This window comes from Apodemus sylvaticus, chromosome 8 (assembly GCF_947179515.1).
Source record: "Apodemus sylvaticus chromosome 8, mApoSyl1.1, whole genome shotgun sequence".
Lineage (NCBI taxonomy): Eukaryota > Metazoa > Chordata > Mammalia > Rodentia > Muridae > Apodemus > Apodemus sylvaticus.
Window position 1 is genome coordinate 29,781,671 of NC_067479.1, and position 22,438 is coordinate 29,804,108.

Sequence of the window (22,438 nt, forward strand, 5' to 3'; positions counted from 1 at the left end):
TTCTTCTACTTCTTCTTTTCTTCTTCTTCTTCTACTTCTACTTCTTCTACTTCCTCCTCCTCCTCCTCCTCCTCCTCCTCCTCCTCCTCTTCTTCTTCTTCTTCTTCTTTTTCTTCTTCTTCTTCTTCTTCTTCTTCTTCTTCTTCTTCTTCTTCTTCTTCTTCTTCTTCTTCTTCTTCTTCTTCTTTTTTCTTCTTCATCTTCTCTTCTGTATGATGTCTTAATGTGGGTGTCTACATTTGTTTCTATCTGCATCAACAGAAAGCTATTCTGATGATGACAGAATAAGGCACTGATCTCTGAGTATAGCACAATATCAGTACATGCTATTATGTTATTTTATTGTTACTTTTTTTAAAGCCAGTAGTTCTTGATTTTACTCTAGGTCTCTTGGATATCTAGACTTTGTCTCACAGTCACCAAGCAATGTCATACATGAGTTAGTTCCATCTCATAGAGAGGACCTTAAGTCAAATCAGATTTTGGGTATAGTTACAAGTTTTGTACCCTATCACCCTTACTTCACAGTCAAGACAGATTATAGATTAATGGGTTAGTGGCTGGGTTGGTTAAATTTCTGGTAGCCTGCAAAGTGCTTACTGTTTAAAAGATGCTTAAAAGTATATCAGGGTGAAAATTCTCTTATCTAGGTTGCATACATATGAATATATAAGGCTGCTTGATACCAAGTACAGTAAGCAAAATAAAATTGGTAAAGCTAAACAACCATGTGTCCTTAGGCAGATTCATGGTACCAGGTTCCTCCTGAGGGGTGGCCCTTAAAGACAATCCAAATGTAGTATTTCAATTGGCCTTAGCTTGTAGAGATAATCATTCAAACAATTCTGTATATAAAAAAAGTGTAAAATTAGAAAATTTGTATTTTGCATATAGACAGATATCAAAGCGTGATTATCTTTGTTTCTTAACAATGTATCATTCATAAGCTTAACAAAGATCTAATTATGTGTGCAGAGATAATTCTTCATGGTCAGAGACAACAGTTTTCAAAATTCCTCTTTTAACAGCTAGTGAACCTTTCTCAGATATAAAGAAAAGGCATTGCCCTAGTCAAGAGTTCTAGAAGAAGAGAACACATAGAATAAGTCTAACTATTTATTGTCAGTTTGTCTGTCTGTTTATTATCTGTCTGTCTGCCTATCAGATTTATTAGTATTGCTTACAGGTTATGACACAGCTTGTCTCACCATTACTGTGTACCAATGGAAAGGCCAAAGATACAGAAATTGTTTAACCCAGTAATTCCAGTAAGTCCAGAAAGCAGGGTGTCTCAGCTAGTATTCACTATATGTTAGAATCCCCCAAGGGTAATCTGAAATGTCTGTGAAGGGAGAAACTTGTCAGGCAGAGTGAGGGTAATCTGATAGAAAAACTCATTTGAATGTCCTTGACATAGCCTGATGCCAGATGCTCTGGCCTAGGACTGTTGCTCAGATTAAAGGTGAATTTTCAGAACTCAAAAGTTCTGGATTAAAACGTGGATCTTTCCACTTCAAATGATTTAATTAAAAGCAATCTTTCATAGGTATACAGCTACTTGTCTTTTAATTAAATTCAGAGGTAATCAAGTGGATAAATAAAAATAGCCAATACAATGTGATAATGACTATATTGAAATGTGTTTAATTCACTAAAACAATAATTTTATAGACAATGTTTTTAGTAAGCCTAATGCTTATGCTATAAAAATATAAAATACATACATCACTTATTTTCAGAAGCATTATAGTGAGTCAAAACCTAATTGGCTTTAAAGATGTACAAATTAGACTTCAGAATCTACTCAAGCAACCAACATATATGTTTTTTACCTTTCAAAATATTCAAAAGCTTTTCTCTCCTACCTATGTGTATGTGTTTATATCTTAACACACATGACAAAAAGCACGACTTAATGTTTTCTTTATGTAAAATAAAATTGTACCCAGAAGCACATTTAATTAATATTCTCAGTTCTCTCATATAAGTATCAACACCTAGCGCTTGAACTTTATATTTTTCCAGATTCTAGCTTCTATCTTGGGGTTAATAAGCTATTTCTGAATCAGTGTATAGAGCACAGCTTACCATTTATTTTTAACACTTCCTTACATTTCATTACTGATACGAAAATGATGCTTTTACTTTTTCCTATTACATTGCTAGGTGAGTTGTCCATAGAGTCATTTAAATTACAATGCTTTTGTTTACCTTTTTATTTATGAATTTTAATATTTTGTGTATATGCTAAAATTGGAGGGTTAAGTAGAGTGAAGTTTTTCACTAAATAATTCAAGTGTTGCACCAAGAACTATTTCAATATTTATTTTCCTATTATTTGATATTTTAAGATTATTCTTTAATGTTTGATGTATTTTCCTCAGTACAGAACCTGTCATTATACTCAAACAAAAATAGAAAACAATTATTCGCAAATAAATTAGCTATCTTATTCTGTTTATTGCTGAAGTTCAAGATTTTTATTATTATCTTATATATCTATTCTAGTTTTGTTGCTATCTTGTTTGCAAGAAGATTACAATTGCCCTAGCTGGAGAGATTGTTAACCAGTTAGGAGGGCTTGCTATATTTCTAGATAACCTACATTTTGCTTCCAGCTTTGACATAGCAACTCACAAGTATCTGTAACTCTGTTTATAGGGATGCAACTTCTCTCCCTTTTCTGAGTATCTGCAGTCATGTGCATATAACCACATGCACATGAATGCACCTCAAATAACTTAAATAGCTAAAATAGCGTAAGTCGTTATAGAATTTTTGTTTACTACTCTTAGTATATGTGCCAATTTCTGTATCTATTGGCATCTTTCTATATATCTATCTACCAATTTATCTCCCTATAAACTGTATTAAATATAATTTTCAAGTTCTTAAACTTTATCTTGTATATAAAACAAGATTTGAAATATCAGTGTGCTTAAAATAGCTAAACATTCATTCTGAACAATTCTTTACATTTCAGTAATGATATGAGAATATGTTTTACTAAGTAATATTAGAATGCTTGGTGCCTTGTTCATTTATATTCCTAAATTCTATTTTTCCTCAGCCTTCTTACTTTTAAGTTTTAATGCTGTTTTGATGTACCACATGAGATAGAGAAAGAGAGAGACAGAGACAGAGACAGAGACAGAGAGAGAGGAGAATGGATTTTGGATAATTTACTATTTTCAAGACATACAATGGAAATATTTTTAACATATATGTAACTATGCAAAAGATTACATTGTATGAAGTTATCTTCTTTTTCTCCATGAATTAAAACTTTGTATTATGTGAAACAAGAGGAATCATAACACATTTACTTATAAAATACTCTCTATAAGCTAAACAGTGGGTTAGGTATTAGGATTTAAATTTGATTGATTGTTATATTACTATTAACTTTACCTACAGTGAATTGTTGTGTTCCATAATATTCATAAAACAACCAAAGTCAAAAAAATTTTGGTACAAAACACATTAAAAGACTAGATTAAGTATTAGTATTTGAATTTGGTTGATTGTTATATTAGTATTAACTTTCCCCATAGCTGAATTTTGCATTCTATAAATGTACACAATTGAAATATATATAACATATATGTAAATATGCAGAAGAGTATATTGTTTATAAAATTTATAAACCATCTAAACCTAATGAATAAAACAAACATTGGTAAGCAACACATTAAAAGTATATAAATTGGTTATCAAATACCAAAAGGTCAGTCTTGAAAACACTCATACAAATAACATTTATAGACTAAGTATATTATTTTTATGTATTTGAGAACATATATATATATATATATATATATATATATATATATATATATATATATATATATATATATATATGTGTGTGTGTGTGTGTGTGTGTGTGTGTGTGTGTGTACACATATTATATGTATAAATCTATCAATTTTAAAGTAAATAAGGTAAGGTATAAGAGGAAGGGATTAGAGAAATCATTTTATTATATTGTAATTTCCAAAAGGAAAAGAATGAAAAATCTTAACCTCATATAAAAATTTCATATATTTATCATCACTTAAATAGTTGCTGAACTCCTCAAATACTATCCTTACCATAATTGTAGTTAAAATATTGTTGCAACATGCTATGAACATGCTAACTCTATTATTCATGAATAGTAAAAGAAAGAGAGCGAAAATTATCGAAATGCAAGTTTGATATCTTCAGAACCTGCACAAATGTATCTTTTCAATAAAGTCAAATAAATGAGAACTACATAATATCTATATCAATTTACATATGAAGAAATTTCACAGGCTCACACCTAGGCAACATGCTACAGGTAATAAACAGTTGATAATGACAGACAATCACTTAAGGGATGAGACCTCTGATAGGTAATCTTAAACCAAGTGGTCAGTCCCAAATATATTTACATGCGACCAATATTACATATACATATATAATAATCTCCTTCCTCTCTCTCTCTCTCTCTCTCTCTCTCTCTCTCTCTCTCTCTCTCTCTCACACACACACACACACACACACACACACACAGTAATAATTACAGAAGAATTCACATGGTATGCACTCACTGATAACTGATATTAGCCCAGAAGCTCTGAATACCCAAGACACAATTCACTTATCAAATGATGCCCAAGAACAAGAAAATAGAGGACCCTCTTCCTGGAAAGGCTCATTGCAGCAGTGTCGGGAATACCAGGGAAGTGGGAGGGGGTTGATTGGGGAACAGGTGGAGGAAAGAGGGCTTATGGAACTTTCGAGGAGGGGGATTCCGCAAAGGGAAAATAATTTGAAATGTAAATAAAGAATATATTTAATAAAAAAGAAAAAACACACAGAAATATTTATTCTATTAAGATACCTTAAAGTGTTATTTCATTATAAAAGTCTAAAAGATTTAAACTTGAAATACTAGAGTATAATATATTTAATTATACTAGAGTATAATTTATTAATACTTAGAGGAATCATATTTAAAGATCTTTTAATATGTATTTTCTAAAGTTTAAATTTTTACTTATCACATCATAAGCTTTGATTTTGAATGGGAAGCAACCATAGCTATGAAGCTTATTTTGTAAACAACAGCTGTTCTGGTGTACTAAACTCATTCTTAAATTTCATCCGGGATCAAAGGTTGATGTGCACTAATCCTACCCAAGTTTGAGATTAGGAAATGATTTATGAGGATTGTACAAGAGAAAATCATATTGAACCAACAGAACCATTTATCTAACACATCAATGACCTTGAAGAAAATGACTTATTTCAAAACCTGTAGAAAAAAATCAAAATGTGAAAAATTTTAGAAAAGTCTAGGTGAAAACTAATAAAGGAAAAAAAAATGTCTCAACACTCAGTTTTTCTTCTGTCATTATTTTTATTGTTTTAAATTTTCTAAATATAGAGAACTGCCTACATGTATATAAAGAAAACTGATTATTTCCACCCCATATTTTCCTCCATTATTCCAATACTACACAGTATAATCATTACTATTGTTTCATTTTTTATTTAATTAACTCACAATGTTCCACTTTTTCTGTCCTTAAGTATCTTGATGTGGGACCATCAATTGCAGCACTAGCTAGTGGTGTCATCCTTTAAAAGAAGAAACAAACCAACAACAACAAACACAAAAACATGATTTTGTTTTTTCCTCTACCATGTTACCTGTCAATAGATCATCAGTATGGCGTAGAATCTTAGGATCTATGCCTATAATGCAGCTAGCTGGATTTTGTACAGTTTGGTGTAAAATATGCAACCTGTGTTTCTGCCTATGTTTTAGATAATTCTGAAATCTCACTAAAATTCAAGCATCTGTTACCCAATTTATTTAATAGTGCAGTCTCCATTACTCAGGTTACTTGATACAACTTAATAAGTTGTTTCTTGATAGCATTCCCCCAAAAATATGAAACCTTCACTACGCATACAACTTTCACACTAAAGCATTTCATTAAACTTGTAGATCAGTTTTGACAAAAGATAAGGGGTGGAATCATTTTACCAGTTTGTTTCACACACAAGTGGTGTTCTTCTGCGGGGTAAAATCTTCAAGTTTAGAAATGAATTAGTCATGAAATGTAAACACTCTACTAGAAGTATTAGGATGTCATTGGAGACATTTGTAATGTATTCCTGAATCAGGTTTCTTTGCTACCTGTGATCGTATGGCATGAAGCTGATAGACTGACAAGAAGTTTTGTGAATATCTACACAGTGTGTTTATGTGCAGAAGTTCATTGCTGAGATACCTACATGTATCTGATCATCAACATATGTCCTGAATCATGATGCTGCTCTGGGGCAAAATTTTGAAAGACAAACATGGCATTGCAAAATGTGTACTACTTTCAAATATTTGGGTTTTTTTGTTTGTTTGGTTGTTTTTTTGTTTTGTTTTTTGTTCGTTTATGAGACAAGGTTTCTCTGTGTAGCCCTGGCTGTCCTGGAACTCATTCTGTAGACCAGGTTGGCCTCGAACTCAGAAATCCACCTGCCTCTGTCTCCCAAGTGCTGGAATTAAAGGCGTGCGCCACCACCCCCCGGCTCACTTTCACATATTCAAAGGGAGATGTGAAAACTCTCTGAAAATATCTACTGTGCCTATGAGTAATGTTGATACCAGACAACACATAATACTACTATAGCTCTATGTGCTTTAAAATGTTTTGTGGAGTTTTTGGAACTTCTTGCTACACATAAACATTTTCTTTAGTTGATACCTGACAAAAATAGCTTTACTTTGTTTTATGTTGTATGATAGAGGACCTCCAATAAGGTTGCATGGGCAAGGAATGTATTTACTTGCTTCTTAATCTCAATAGGGAAAAGTTTCAACTAATATCACATTTGCTCAGGTAGTACCAGCTAGCTTTCTACCACTAAAGTGTATTCATGAATTAAATCAATATTGGTTGTGATGTAGGAACTTTTGATCAACATGTTTCATTTCCATTATTTATGTTTTGCTCCAGTTTTCTAACTATATTGAAGTCTTAACTATATTAAGTTCTCTTAATGTAATTGAATATGGCCTATTGCAACATTCTTATGAACTTTAGCGATGTTGACAAACTTTGGCAGCATAATCTCTCTTTGTTTTTTTATCAACCTCTAAAACGATTCTTTGCAGTTTTGTATTGGATTTATTATTAAAATAGTTTTAACATGGTGTGATGTGTATTGATTACAGAACTTAAAGTTCAATATTAAGTTAATTTAATTGAAGTATTATCACACAAGATTATGAGGCATAATGTGAAATTTTCTTATGCACAGTGAATGTATTAAGAAAATAATGGGAATAAGCATTTTTATTCTATAAACCATTTATCATATATTTGAGAAAGAGTCATCTGATAATTTGATGCATTAGCAACAGCCATTCTGTGTGTAAAGTAGCTACAAAATTTAGTCCTCATAAGTCCCATAAACTGGGAAAGGGAAAATCATTTGAAATATAAACAAAGAATATAGAAAATGAAAAAATTCAGCCCTCTGTCTTATATTTTTATATTGATTTTATACTTACTGACAGATTTTGCCCATCATTTTCTACCCTGTTATGTACCGAGATTTTGACCACTATCATTTTAATTTCATATTGTATGAGTTTTTTTTTTTGAATTAGATTCTTCATATGAGTAATAATTTACTTTGTAAGCTTGGATAGTTCTCTTAATGTAATACCTTTCAAGTATATGTATGTTGACCAATAGGATGAAAAGAATTCTTATATTTATGAAGGGATATCATTTTGTTTGGTACAAAACAAAAAATTTAAATATATTTTAAATTTCACTGTCAATAAATTTCATAATAAATATGAAATGAATACACTATTTCTGTGACTTCTTCAGATTTAATAACTTGATACTTTGCTATAGAAAATCTATCTACCATAAGTTACCTTTTTTATTTATTTTTATTTACATTGCAAATGATTTCCCCTTTTCTGGGTCCCCACTCCCCACAAGTCCCATAAGCCCTCTTCCATCCCCCTATTCTTCCATCTACCCCTTCCCACTTCCCTGTTCTGGAATTCCCCTATACTCTTGTACTGAGTCTTTCCAGAACCAGGGCCCAATCCTCCTTTCTTTTTGGACATCATTTAATTTGTGGATTCTGTCCTGGGTATTCAGAGTTTCTAGGCTAATATCCACTTATCAGTGAGTGCATACCATGATTGATCTTTTGAGACTGGGTTACCTCACTTAGTATGATGTTCTCCAGCTCCATCCATTTGTCTAAGAATTTCATGAATTCATTGTTTCTAATGGCTGAATAGTACTCCATTGTATAAATATACCACATTTTTTGTATCCATTCCTCCGTTGAAGGACATCTAGGTTCTTTCCAGCTTCTGGCTACTACAAATAGGGCTGCTATGAACATAGTGGAGCATGTGTCCTTATTGCATGCTGAAGAATCCTCTGGATATATGCCCAGTAGTGGTATAACAGGGTCCTCAGGAAGTGACATGCCCAGTTTTCTGAGGAACCGCCAGACTGATTTCCAAAGTGGTTGCACCATCTTGCAATCCCACCAGCAGTGGAGGAGTGTTCCTCTTTCTCCACATCCTCGCCAACACCTGCTGTCTCCTGATTTTTTGACCTTAGCCATTCTGACTGGTGTGAGGTGAAATCTCAGGGTTGTTTTGATTTGCATTTCCCTAATGATTAATGATGTTGAACATTACTTAAGGTGTTTCTCAGCTCTCCGAAGTTCTTCATGTGAAAATTCTTTGTTTAGCTCCATACCCCACTTTTTAATGGGGTTATTTGGATCTCTGGGTTCTACTTTCTTGAGTTCTTTGTATATATTAGATATTAGCCCTCTGTCGGATTTAGGGTTGGTGAAGATTCTTTCCCAGTCTGTTGGTTGACATTTTGTCCTTTTGACGGTGTCCTTTGCTTTACAGAAACTTTGTAGTTTTATGAGGTCCCATTTGTCAATTCTTGATCTTAGAGCATAAGCTATTGGTGTTCTATTCAGGAACTTTTCCCCTGTGCCCATGTCCTCCAGGGTCTTCCCCAGTTTTTTTTCAATTAGTTTCAGTGTGTCAGGTTTTATGTGGAGGTCCTTGATCCATTTGGAGTTGAGAAAATGGCCATCTTGCCAAAGGCATCTACAGATTCAGTGCTCCCAGTTCTTCATAGAGCTAGAAAGAGCAATTCTCAAATTCATCTGGAGTAACAAAAAACCCAGGATAGCTAAAACTATTCTCAACAGTAAAAGAACTTCAGGGGGATTCAATATCCCAGACTTTAAACTCTACTACAGAGCAATAGTGATAAAAACTGTATGGTATTGGTACAATATCAGGCAAGCGGGTCAATGGAATAGGATTGAAGACCCAGAAATGAACCAATACACCTATGGTCACTTGGTCTTCGACATAAGTTACCTTTTAAGACAAGAAAAGACCTTTTCTCTAATTTATTTCCTGCTTCCCAAAACAAATAAATTTTATTAAACTGAATTTTTAAAAAGTTTTTTTCCAATCATCTTCAGGGCCTTTAATCTTTCTCCCAACTCTTTCAGTCGAGTCCTTGACCTCTGTCCAATGTTTGACTGTGGGTATCTGCATCTATTTCAGTCAGCTGGTAGGTAGAGCCACTCAGAGGACATCCACGCCAGGTTACTGTCTTCCAGCATAACAGAGTTTCATTAATAGTGTCAGGGATAAGTACTAGCCTCTAGGATGGGTTTCAAGTTGCGCAGGTTGGTCACTCCTTCCATCCCTGCTCTAGTTTTATCTCTTTTTCTTTTAGATGGGAATAATTTGGGGTTGAAAGTTTTGTGCATGGGTTGGTGTCATTATCTTTCCTGGGGTACTTGCATGGCTGTAGGAGGGAGACTCTTCAAGGTTCTATATCCCCACTGTTAGGCATCCTGGCTAAGGTCACCCAGATTGACTCCTTGGAGCCTCTGTAAATCCAGATCTCTGGGACATCTTAGAGATTCCACTCAACCCCTACCCCTGGCAATGGCAGATTTCCATTCATTATCCTAGACTACCATGCATCTCTTCAGTGTCTTCCCACACACCTGATCTTGCCCCCTATTTACTTCCCTCTTCCTTCTCTCAGCTACTCTCTCTTTCTCTCTCTCTCCATGCCTCCCTCCTTCTCTCTCTCTGTCTCTCTCTTTACCTCTCTCTGTCTCTCTGTCTCTCTCTCTCTCTCTCTTTCTCTCTTTCTCTCTCTGTTGCCTCTCCCTGTGACCATTTGTTGCCTCTCCCGGTGATTATTTGATTCCCTCTACAAAGCAGGAATCAACCCCTCTCACTTGGAACTTTCTTGTTTTATATATTTGGGTCTATGGGATGTATCATGTTTCATGGGTATTCTGTACATTTTGGCTAATGTCCACTAATCAGTGAGTGTATACCATATATGTTGTTTGGGATTTGATTAGCTCACTGAGGATGATATTTTCTAGATCCACCCATTTACCTGTACAGTTCATAATGTTCTTGTTTTTAATAGCTGAATAGTATTCCATTGTGTATATGAACAATTTCTGTACCAATTCGTTGCTTGAGGGACATCTGGGCTATTTCCAGATTGTGGCTATTATGAATAACTCTGCAAAGTTTACTAATCTGAATGCCTGGGAGCTCTCAGAAACTGAAGCACCAACTAAAGAATATACAGGGACTGGTGCAAGGTCCTGGCTCATATGTAGAAGACATGCAGCTCAATCTCCATGTGAGTAGCCCAACAAGTGAAGCAGATGCTCTCTCTAAAGTTGGAACTTGACTTTGGTATCCATTCCTCAACAGAGCTGATGTGTCTGGCCTCCAAGGGAGAGGATATGAGCCAGAATAGGAGACCCACCCTCTTAGGGAAGAGAAGAAGTATGCAGGAAGGACACTGTGAGCAGGGAACCAGGAAGTGGGATAGCATTTGGGATTTGGGATGTGAATATATAAATATATAATTTTTGTATACTTGTTTTCTATGATAATGTCTGTAAAAAAAGAGCTCCATAAATTTCTGACCTAAATTTGTGAAATACATACATTTCTGGACCATTACTGACACTTTATAAACATTGCTTTTCTGCTGTGTGTGTGTGATTTACAGGTTGACAGCGACCAGTCATTCACTGACACCTCAAAGTGATTTGGATCCCAGTAGCTCTGAAGAATTCTACCAAGCTGTTCACCATGCTGAGCAATCATTTAGAAAGATGGAGAATTATTTAAAACAACAGCAGCTCTGTGATGTCATCCTGATAGTTGGGAATCGAAAGATACCTGCTCATAGGTATGGGAGTGCCAATATTTCATTTGTGTATCCATATTTATAAAAGTAATAGACTAGTTTTTAGAGTAAAGAATTTGTTAGCATTATAAGTAAAAATTATAATTTCTTGACATTTTGAGTTGCTGCTTTGCTATGTAACATTTAGGAGAAAATTAACATATCATTTTAATTAGTTAAATACTAATAAAATATTTAAAGATTTAAAATACTTATTCTTATAACTCATTCAATAACTACATATATGACATGCTTTAGTAATTAATTTTGAGTTACCAATAATTTATTATTGTCACATCAAGAGAACAAATTGAAGCACTCTCAAATGTGATTTAACCAAGAGCCAGTCCAGATTTGAATTCTCTGCTTCATGATACCAGTGTTGTCTATCCTCTCTCCATTGCATTAGTCTGAATCTGTGCTTACCACCAAAAAAAGGTTGTGTTGTGAGTCTTTCTGCACCTGTGTCTTGTCTTCTCCAGTGTGTATTTACTGTGTGACTGCGTCTTTTCCCCTCACAAAGGGTTTTACTCTAACTATACAAAACAGCATAAAATATTCCTTATAGTGTCCTATAAGGAAGGAATGGAATATTTTCTAGGAATCTTTACAGAGTTTTACAAGGATTAAGTCACTGTCTCCCATTCATTCCACCTGACCAAGGTGACAAACATCAACTATTATCAACCAGTATTCATAAATACTGCATAAATTATTATGGTGAATACTAGAAAGTTGCTTTTCAACATCTATATTTGCTATTTTCAGCAAAAAGTACACATCTATTTTCTGGTTTATAGGCATGGAAGAGTACATAAATTAAGATTACAGCTATACATTAGCTTATGTTGTAAAAGCTGACTACATGGGATTCTTGGTTGTTCCATTGTTTTCTAAAAGCCACATTAAACAGGACAGAGGAGAATAATGTTTGTGAATACTAACTTTAAGATATATTTTTAACTGTGGATAGTAAAGTTAGAAGAGTGCCAGTCTCTTAGAATTTGTAGCAATTCTTAAAATATTGCATCATCACAAATAACATTTGACAATATTAATTATTTTCATCTGACTTCTACTGATACTAAAGAAATTATAATTCAGGAAATATACCTAAAACCTGAAATTAGATATTTCATTCTAAAATAAATAACTCAGATCATTCTGGAAACAATTCATTACTTTAAGTTCTGAAATTAACAATGACATTTTATACTTACATTCATAAAACATCAATTCATAAGACAATACTTATTTTACTGTCAAATATATTTAAAGGAGAATATCTCCATACATTGATTGCATAATTCAGACTAATACTTCAGATAAACTATACATGTTATTATATTGGTACAGATAGACTAACTGTAAGTTCACATTTAAAATTACAATAATTAAAATAATTTTAAAATTGAAACAATTAAAATAATTAAAAATTGCAATAATCGAACATATACAAGCTTTTTCTTCATAAAACTTTGTAAATTATACTATACTAATTTGTATCCTATCACATTGTATTATAAAATTTTGGGTAATCTTAAGTATACAGTAAGTATAATATACATGTATTATATGCAAATAATACATAATTAAATCTTAGTATTACTGGGGAAACTGGATATAATTCCATATAGATAGCAAGAGAATAAAGCATCTTGTGGGTGGTAGCACTCAGGGAGCAGATTTCTAGAGACATTATGAATGTATTATTCTTATTATTGTGACTGAAGGCTATGTTATCTACAGCAACAGGAATTTACCTTCAAGGTGTAGGACACAACCAAGAACAATGATCTGTATGAAAGTTTCTTACTTTGTGGTCACAATTTTAATCCAGATCTAAAATGTCATGTCTTTGTGTGAACAGAATCATTACTAGTCTTATTGTCTTTAAGTGGAAAACTCTGAAGGGCTAAAAATGCATTTGGAAAAGTAATTAAGCAAACTAAGCAGACTGTATTTATATCATAGATCTATACTCACACAATCACATACAAACCCCTCATACAGATAGATAGATAGATAGATAGATAGATAGATAGATAGATAGATAGATAGATAGATAGATAGATAGATAGGTAGATAGATAGATAGGTATTCAGGCAGGCAGACAGACAGATACTAAGTAAATGTAAACAGTTTTTGAATTTCTTTTTATTCATTTTACATTCTTCTTACTCTCCACTGGTCACCCCTTCCCAAGATCCATCAATCCACTCCTCTTACCTTTTTTGGTGTTCCTGTGGCATTTCTATCTCCTTCAGCCTAAAATACCTCCCCCAATTCTTTCAGAAGACTCCAAGAACTCCATCCACCATTTGGCCTCTGCATCCTTTTGAGTCCTTTGAAGGCTGGATAGAGCCTTTCAGAGGACAGCCATGCTAGACTCTTTTCTGCAAGTATAAGAGTATCATTAATAGTGTCAGGGATTGGTGCTTGCCCAGGGGATGAGTTACAAGTTGCGCCAGTCATTGGTTGCCCATTCCTTCAGCCTACGTTTCATCCCCAGTTCCTGCATTTCTTCTAGAGGATAAATTATGGGTCAAATGTTTTATGGCTGAGTTGGTGTCCCTATAGTTCCACTGGGGTTCCTGCCTGGCTACAGGAGGTGGCCTCTTCAGGTTCTGTATCCTTACTGCTGTGAGTCATAGCTAATGTCATCCCATTGATTCTTTGTTACCTCCCTTATCTAAGGTCTTGGTCATATCCTGGAAATGCCCCCATATGTCTGTATGCCCATCAGTTGCAGATTTCCATTTATTCCCATAGCCATCTAGCCATCTCTACTTTCCCTCCCCATGCCTTAACCTTTCCCACGCCCTTCATCCTCTCTCCCTTCCCGTTCACTTCCTCCATCTGTTTCCTATAATTCTATTCACTGTTCTAGCTGAGATTCAATTATCCTTACTTGCACTTTCCTTCTTGTCTAGCTTCATGAATTTCCTCTATTTTTAGGCTAATATCCACTTATAAGTGAGTACATGCTATGCATGTCCTTTTGCCTGTTAAATTCATGATGTCTTTGTTTTCAAATACTATACTATTGTATAGATGTACAACATCTTCGTTATCCATCTTCAGTTGAGGGACATACAGGTTGCTTACAGATTCAGGCTATTATGAATAAAGCTATTATGAATATAGTTGAGTGAGTGTCTTGTGGAATGGTGGAAATACTTTTGGGTATATGCTGAAAAGAGGTATAGATGGGTCTTGAGGTAGAACTATTCCCGTTTTTCTGAAAAACTGCCAAATTGATTTCCAGAGTGGTTGTACCCCATTTTAAAATTGGGCTATTTGTGTTGTTGGTGTTTCACTTGTTGAATTCTTTATAAAATTTGAATATTAGCCTCAGTCATATTGCCATTTACACTATTTTAATCCTTCAAATCCATGAGCATGATCAATATTTGCGTCTTCTGATACCCTCTTCAATTTCTTTTTTCAGGGTCTTAAAGTTCTTCTCACTTAAGTATACGATCATATCATCAGTAAATAGCCATAGTTTGACTTCTTCCTTTCCAATTTGTATCCCTTTGACCTCATTATGATGTCGAATTGCTCTAGCTAGGACTTCAACTACTATATTGAAAAGATATGGAGAAAAGGGTCAGCCTTGTCTAGTCCCTGATTTTAGTGGGACTGATTCAAGTTTCTCTCCATTTAGTTTGATGTTGGCTACCTGGTTGCTATATATTGCTTTTAATATGTTTAGGTATGGACCTTAAATTCCTATTCTTTCCAAAACTTTTAGTATGAAAGGATGCTGAATTTTGTCAAATGCTTTTTCGGCATCTAAGGAAATGACCATGTGGTTTTTTAATTTTAGTTTGTTTATGTACTGGATTGTATTAATGGATTTCCACGTATTGAACCATCCCTTCATCCCTGGGATGAATCCTACTTGATCATGGTGAAGGATAATATTGATGTGTTCTTGGATTCAGTTAGCAAGAATTTTATTGAGTATTATTACATCGATATTCATAAGGGAAATTGGCCTGAAGTTCTTTTTCTTTGTTGGATCTTTGGGTGGTTTTGGTATCAGCAACTTTAGCAAAGTGCCTGGTTATAAAATCAACTCAAGCAAATCAGTAGCTTTCCTATACTTAAAGAATAAGCAGGCTGAGAAACAAATTAGTGAAATGACACCCTTCATAATAGCCACAAATATAAAGTATCTTGGTGTGACTCTAACCAAAGAACTGAAAGATCTGTATGATCTTTGAAGAAGGAAATTGAAGAAGACCTCAGAAAATGGAAAAATCATCCATTCTCATGGATTGGCAGGATTAATATGGTTAAAATGCCATCTTGCCAATAGCGATATACAGATTCACCGTAATCCCCATCAAAATCCCAACTCGGTTCTTCATAGAGTTAGAAAGAGCAATTCTCAAATTCATCTGGAATAATAAAAAACCCAGGATAGCTAAAACTATTCTCCACAGTAAAAGAACTTCTGGGGGAATCAGTATCCCAGACCTCAAGCAATACTGCAGAGCAATAGTGCTAAAAACTGCATGGTATTGGTACAGTGACAGGCAGGAAGATCAATGGAATAGGACTGAAGACCCAGAAATGAATCCACAAACCTATGGTCACTTGATCTTTGAAAAAGGAGCTGAAAACATCCAGTGGGAAAAAAAGATATCCTTTTCAAAAATGGTGCTGGTTCAAATGGAGGGCAGCATGCAGAAGAATGCCAATTGATCCATTCTTATCTCTTTGTACTAAGCTCAACTCCAAGTGGATCAAGGACCTCCATATAAAACCAGACACACTCAATAGAAACATAATAATAGAAAAGAAACTGGGGAAGACCCTTGAGGACATGGGCACAGGGGAAAAATTCCTGAACAGAACACCAATCGCTTATGCGCTAACGTCAAGAATTGACAAATGGGACCTCATGAAATTACAGTTTCTGTAAGGCAAAGGACACCATCAAAAAGACAAAATGGCAACCAACCAATTGGGAAAAAATCTTCACCAACCACACATCTGACAAAGGGCTAATATCCAATATGTGCAAAGAATCCAATATGTACAAAGAACTCAAGAAGTTATACCCCAGAGAATGAAATAACCCTATTAAAAATGGGGTACAGAGCTAAACAAAGAATTTTGACCTGAAGAAATTCGGATGGCTGAGAAGCACCTTAAGAAATGTTCAACATCATTAGTCATTAGGGAAATGCAAATTAAATCAACCCTAAGATTTCACCTCACACCAGTCAGAATGGCTAAGGTTAAAACTCAGGAGACAGCAGGTGTTGGCATGGATGTGGAGAAAGAGGAACACTCCTCCACTGCTGCTGGGATTGCAAGCTGTTAAAACCACTCTGGAAATCAGTCTGGTGGTTCCTCACAAAACTGGGCATGACACTTCTGGAGGACCCTGCTATACCACTCCTGGGCATATACCCAGAGGATTCCCCAGCATGCAATATGGACACATGCTCCTCTGTGTTCATAGCAGCCTTATTTATAATAGCCAGAAGCTGGAAATAACCCAGATATACCTCAATGGAGGAATGGATACAGAAAATGTGGTATATTTACACAATGGAATTCTACTCAGCAATTAAAAACAATGAATTCATGAAATTCTTAGGCAAATGGTTGGCGCTGGAAAGTATCATCCTAAGTGAGGTAACTCATTCACAAAGAACACACATGGAATGCAGTCACTCATAAGTGGATATTATCCCAAAAGCTCTGAATACCCAAGACACAATTCACATATCAAATGATTCCCAAGAAGAAGGAAGGAGAGGGCCTGGTCCTGGAAAGGCTTGATTCAGCATTGTAGGGGATTACCAGGACAGAGAAGTGGGAGGGGGTTGACTGGGGAATGGGTAGAGGGAAGAAGGCTTTTGGATCTTATGGGGAAGGGGCAACCAGGAAAGGGAATATCATTTGGAATGTAAACAAAGAATATAGAAAATAATAAATAAAATGAAATAAAATAAGTAAAATAAAAAAAAAAGTTCTTGTCATACAGATCTTCAACTTTTTTGGTTAGAGTTACACCAACATATTTTATATTCTTCATGGCTCTTGTAAAGCATGTTATTTCTCTAATTTCTTTTCTGCCTGCTTATCAGTTGCATAAAGTAGAGCTGCTGATTTTTTTAAAATTAATTTTGTATCCATCCATTTTGCTGAAGGTGTTTGTCAGCTATAGGAGTACTCTGATAGAAATTTTTGGATTATACAATCTGCAATTAGCAATACCTTGATGTCTTCCTTTCAAATTTGTATCCTGTTAATCTTTTTTCATTATCTTATTGCTCGCACTGGATCTTCTGTTATGATATAGAATAGGGAGATATGTGTAGTTTCCTCTTGTCCCTGATTTTAGTGGAGTAGCTTTAAGGTTCTCTGCATTTAGTCAGTTGTTGTCTAGTAGAATGCTGTATATTGCTTTGAATATGTTTAGGAATGTGACTTGTATCCCTGATCGTATATTTTTCCATAAAGCTATGTTATATTTCTCACAGGCTTTTTCAGCATTTAATGAGATTATCATGTGAGTTTTTCTTTTAGTTTGTTTATGTAGTTAATGTTGATGGATTTTGTATATTGACCCATCACTGCATCCCTGTGATGAAGCCTACTTGATCATGGTAGATGGTGTTTTGGATGTTTGTCTGAGTTCAGCTGGCAAGTATTTTACCGAGTATTTTTGTTTCAATGTTCAGAAGAGAAATGAACTGAAGTTCTCTTTGTTGAGTCTGTGTGATTTACTGATTTACGTAGCAAGCTGGAGTGAATGCTTTTGAAGTTAGACCCAATGATTCTTTGTATTCCCTCACTGTTCCCTATTATGTCTCCCTTTTCATTTCTAATTTTGTTCATTTGGATACTGTCTTCCTGTCTTTTTGTTAGTTTGACAAAGGATTTGTCTATCTTGTTTATTTTTTCAAAGAACTAGCTCTTGGTTTCATTGATTTTTGTATCATTCTCTTTGTTTGTAATTTATTAATTACTTATTTACTGCCTTTTATGCCTCTTTATTATCTTTGCTGCTGCTTTTTATCCTCCTGCTCCTCCTCCTCCTCCTGCTCTTCCTTCTCCTCCTCCTCCTTCTCCTCCTCCTGCTCTTCCTTCTCCTCCTCCTCCTCCTCCTTCTCCTCCTCCTGCTCCTCCTCCTGCTCCTCCTACTCCTGCTCCTCCTTCTCCTCCTCCTGCTCCTCCTCCTCCTGCTCCTCTTTCTCCCCCTCCTGCTCCTCCTCCTCCTGCTCCTCCTCCTCCTCTTCCTCTTCCTTCTCCTCCTCCTCCTCCTGCTCCTCTTCCTGCTCCTCCTCCTCCACCTGCTCCTCCTCCTCCTTCTCCATCTTCTCCTTCACCTTCTCTGCTCCTCCTCTTCCTCCTCTCTGCCCCTTCCTCTTCTGCCATGGCCTCCTCCTTCTTCCATCCAGCATCATTCAGGTGAATTTTTAAGTTGGGCTATGAGAACTTTCTTCATGGAGGCATTTAGTGGTATGAGCTACTTTCCTCTTAGCACTATTTTCATTATGTCCCATAAATTTGGTGTGTTCTGCTTTCATTTTCATTGAATTCTACAAAGTCTTTAATTTATTTCTTTATTTCTTCTCTGTCCCAGTGATCATTGAGTAGAGAGTTGGTAAATTTCCATGAGTGTGTTGGCTTTCTGGTGTTTCTGTTGCCATTGACATTCAGCTTTAATGCATGGTGGTATGATAAAATAGAAGGGATTATGTCAATTTTCTTGTATCTGTGGAAGCTTGTTTCATGACCTACTATATAGTCAATTTTGGAGAAGGATCCATGAGGTGTTGAGAAAAAGGTACATGCTTTTTTTGTTTCGGGGGATGTATTTTATAGTTGTCTGTTAGGTTCATTTGATTCATGATATTTGTTAGTTTCATTATATCTCTGTTTAGATTTGTTGAGATGAGCTATCAATTGGTGAGAGTACAATGTTAAAATCTCTCACTATAAATGTGTGGGTTTGATGTGTATTCTAAGCTTTAGCAATGTTTGGTTTTTTTTTTTTTGTTTTTTTTGTTTTTTTTTTTTTTTTACAAATGTGGCTACACCTTTTCAGTGCATAGATGTTCAGAATTGAGATATCATCCTCATACATTTTCCTTTGAGGAGTATAAAGTGTTCTTCCCTGTCTGTCTCTTTTGATTAATTTTGGTTGAAAATCTATTTTATTTGATATTAGAATGGCCATTGTAGCTAGCTCTATTTGCTTGGAAAACTTTTTTCCAACCCTTTTTTCTTATGTAATGTCTATATTGTTGAAATGTGTTTCTTTTATGCAACAGAAAGATGGATCCTGTTTTGTGTCCATTATGCTAACCTGTATCTTTTTATTGTGTGTAGCCGCCAGCAGCTACATGTAAACCGGGTTACCTGTTGAGAGAATTTTGGGGTCATAGGGAAGAGCAGCGAAAAGAACGTACGGCCAAGTCAATGTTCACTGATCAAAGCCGTAAACTTTAATGGCGCCAGACCTTTTAACAGTTTGGGCAAACCCTCCCCCCAGACTCCAGGCTGAGTTCCGGTGGAAGTTGTCTAGCTTCTCTTGGAGGTCTTCGTCTTGACTGCTCTGGCAGCTGGGTGGGTCACCTGTTTAATTCAGGAATCCCTATACCTGGAGGAACAATGAACTCAACCTTTACTACGTGCGCTCCACCCTAGGTGGAGCAGGATCCTGGCTAACTGGGAGAAGTTAACCTTGACCAAAGTCAAACTCTGACCAAGTGCAAGACTGCCCCAATATGGCTCTGTACATGTCCTCCCTTTTTTTATTAATTTGAACACGAGGAGGTAGAAAACAAGTGGATAAATATCCTTCATAAGAAGGCGGGCCTTAACCAGGAGGGGAAGCATTGACCGTAATTCCTCTTAAATATTGTATAACGTCTTTTTCAGAGGAGGGGTAATAGGCTCCCTTATTATTTTAAGTACAGCCTCTCGACGTTAACCCCTATGCAATTAGGTGTACTTCCTGGGGACTCAGAAGCAGAAATTCACCTCCCCATGCAGTGCTTTGCCTCGCACGTCTCGCTGGTACCCATGTTTGTTCATAAACAAACACACATAGATCTGAGTTCTATGTGGCTCCCTCTTTGGAGATCCACTTGTGTAAGTTTTGAAGCCAGGGGGGTCTGCAAGTGTCTTTAACAGACATGTAATCTCTCCATCCAGGTGAGCCTGGGTGGAGACAGCCAGTCTGCTTAACAGACAAGGTCAAGAGTTAAAGGTGGAATAGGATTAACTTGTCCCAGAAGTATCCAATTCAGTTGTAAATTAACAACTTTGAGGACCCAAGGCTTGGCCTCTGAGGTGGGAGAGGTAGCCTTGTGTATCAAGAAATAAGCTGTTACTTCTCAGGAAAAGAGGAGACTATATGTTAAATTAACACAGCTGGCTGAAGATTGTTAGCCATCTTCAAAATTGGAATCTTCAATATTGGAATTATTTCTAGACCAGTCTATGGTTGAGTCAGCTGAACACAATAAGGAGAAGAGTCATTTTAACTCTTCTAATTAATTTTTCCTAAGCTAGCTTAACAGTCTCCATGTTCTGTCCCACAAAGTCTAAAAGCTTGAAGCTAGGCAATTTATCTAACCTGGGACATTTAACAATTGAGGTAAGTCAAGAACATATACCCAATATAGCTCTTATGTTACCATGGTCTGGGCATTCAGCAAGCACAATCAGCATATCTTCTGCAGCATTCTGTGGAAAAAACAGAGGACATGCCTTCTCCCCCAATATTAAATCAGGATCATGGCATATGTTAGTAAGTGAATTCCTTCATTTCACCTAGACATCAATATGCCTAATTACAAGATGTCATATACATTTAGCAAGGAGTTTCTTGGCATCTAAATTTTAAAATTTTCTTAAAAACATGCAAGCATAATATAAATGATATGTACAGGGACACGATTTCCCCTCTCTTCTTTCTTCCAAGATATTGTTTTATTAATTTAAGTTGGAACACAAAGTATAAACCATAACATAGGCAATAACTATGTAATTATATAAAATATAGTTGCTTTTTCTGTTAGAGCAGTTGCAACTAGACAGCCTAAAAATGAATCATTAGTCACATGTACATATTTTTTTTAATCTTTTAAATTAGAAATATGAATATCATTTATCTGTAATAACTAAGTCCTCTAGGATTAACACCATTACGTGGTAGAGGTAGAAATTGAGGACATCAAGAACAAATCTTTATAATTTGATGTGCACAAAATATAAAATTATTTCAAATACCTAAAGGACAGTCATTTAGAGAACATATCCTTTGTTCTTAGAAATTTGAATCACATTTGTATAAACTGTAGAAATTAAGAATTAGCAGTATTAAAAATGGACCAATTTTAAGCAATTATAAACCATGAGCTATGTATATCTACTATTATTAAAAGCTTGACCTTTAACATCTTAAAAATAGCTGCTATAGCACCCAATTCAGGTATCTGTGTTGAAGCAGGGAGAAACTTAAAGGAATAAACATGTGATCTGATAGTACAAATTATCTTTTGGATAACAATTATTAATTTTGCCTAAAAATGCTTACCATGTAATAGACCAACCATTAATAATAAATTTGATTGTTGCTTGAAGCAAGGAACAAACGTTTCCTACCTTGAAAACAGAGGTTTAAGACCTTCTGTGGCAAGCTTAAAATGAGGTAAATAAGATAAAGCCAATTAATATATCTTAACAACCTTTGAAAGCCATTTACCTAAAAATTCTAAAAGTCTATAGGAGCAAGGGCCTGTAACAAACATTCTATGAACATTATACACTGAAAATTTTAAGATCTTAACTTCTAGTATTGAAACAGAGACAAAACACTTTTTCTCACAAGACATAAGGCTGTTAGCCATTCCTTGAGGCAAAACTTTCTAATGAAATTGTTTTGTTGTCTCTTTAAAATTAGAAGCAAATGCTTTTATAATTATCAGAATGTAAAGCAAAAAACCAACCCTTTAAATTTACAATAATTTTATAGGGAGTAGACAGGCCAAATGTTAATGCTTTTATAGCCTCCTTGACCTTTCATAGATTTGAACTGCATTTTAACCCACACCTGGATAAGTCAAAAACCTTTTTTTTTTTTTTTAAGCCAAACACTCCCTAGGTGGGGC

The 22,438-nt window shown here is 35.2% G+C and overlaps 1 protein-coding gene across 2 annotated transcripts in view; it reads left to right on the forward strand.

The window, feature by feature from the left end:
* Positions 1-22,438, forward strand: part of Klhl1 (kelch like family member 1) — a 441,438-nt gene that overhangs the window by 122,860 nt on the left and 296,140 nt on the right. Inside the window, exon 2 of one of the 2 annotated variants that reach the window (XM_052190812.1) lies at positions 11,106-11,288. The exons of the other annotated variant lie outside the window; for it this stretch is intronic. Coding sequence (XP_052046772.1) covers positions 11,106-11,288 — 183 coding nt within the window. The remainder of the gene's footprint in view (positions 1-11,105; positions 11,289-22,438) is intronic. 2 annotated transcript variants of the gene reach the window in all.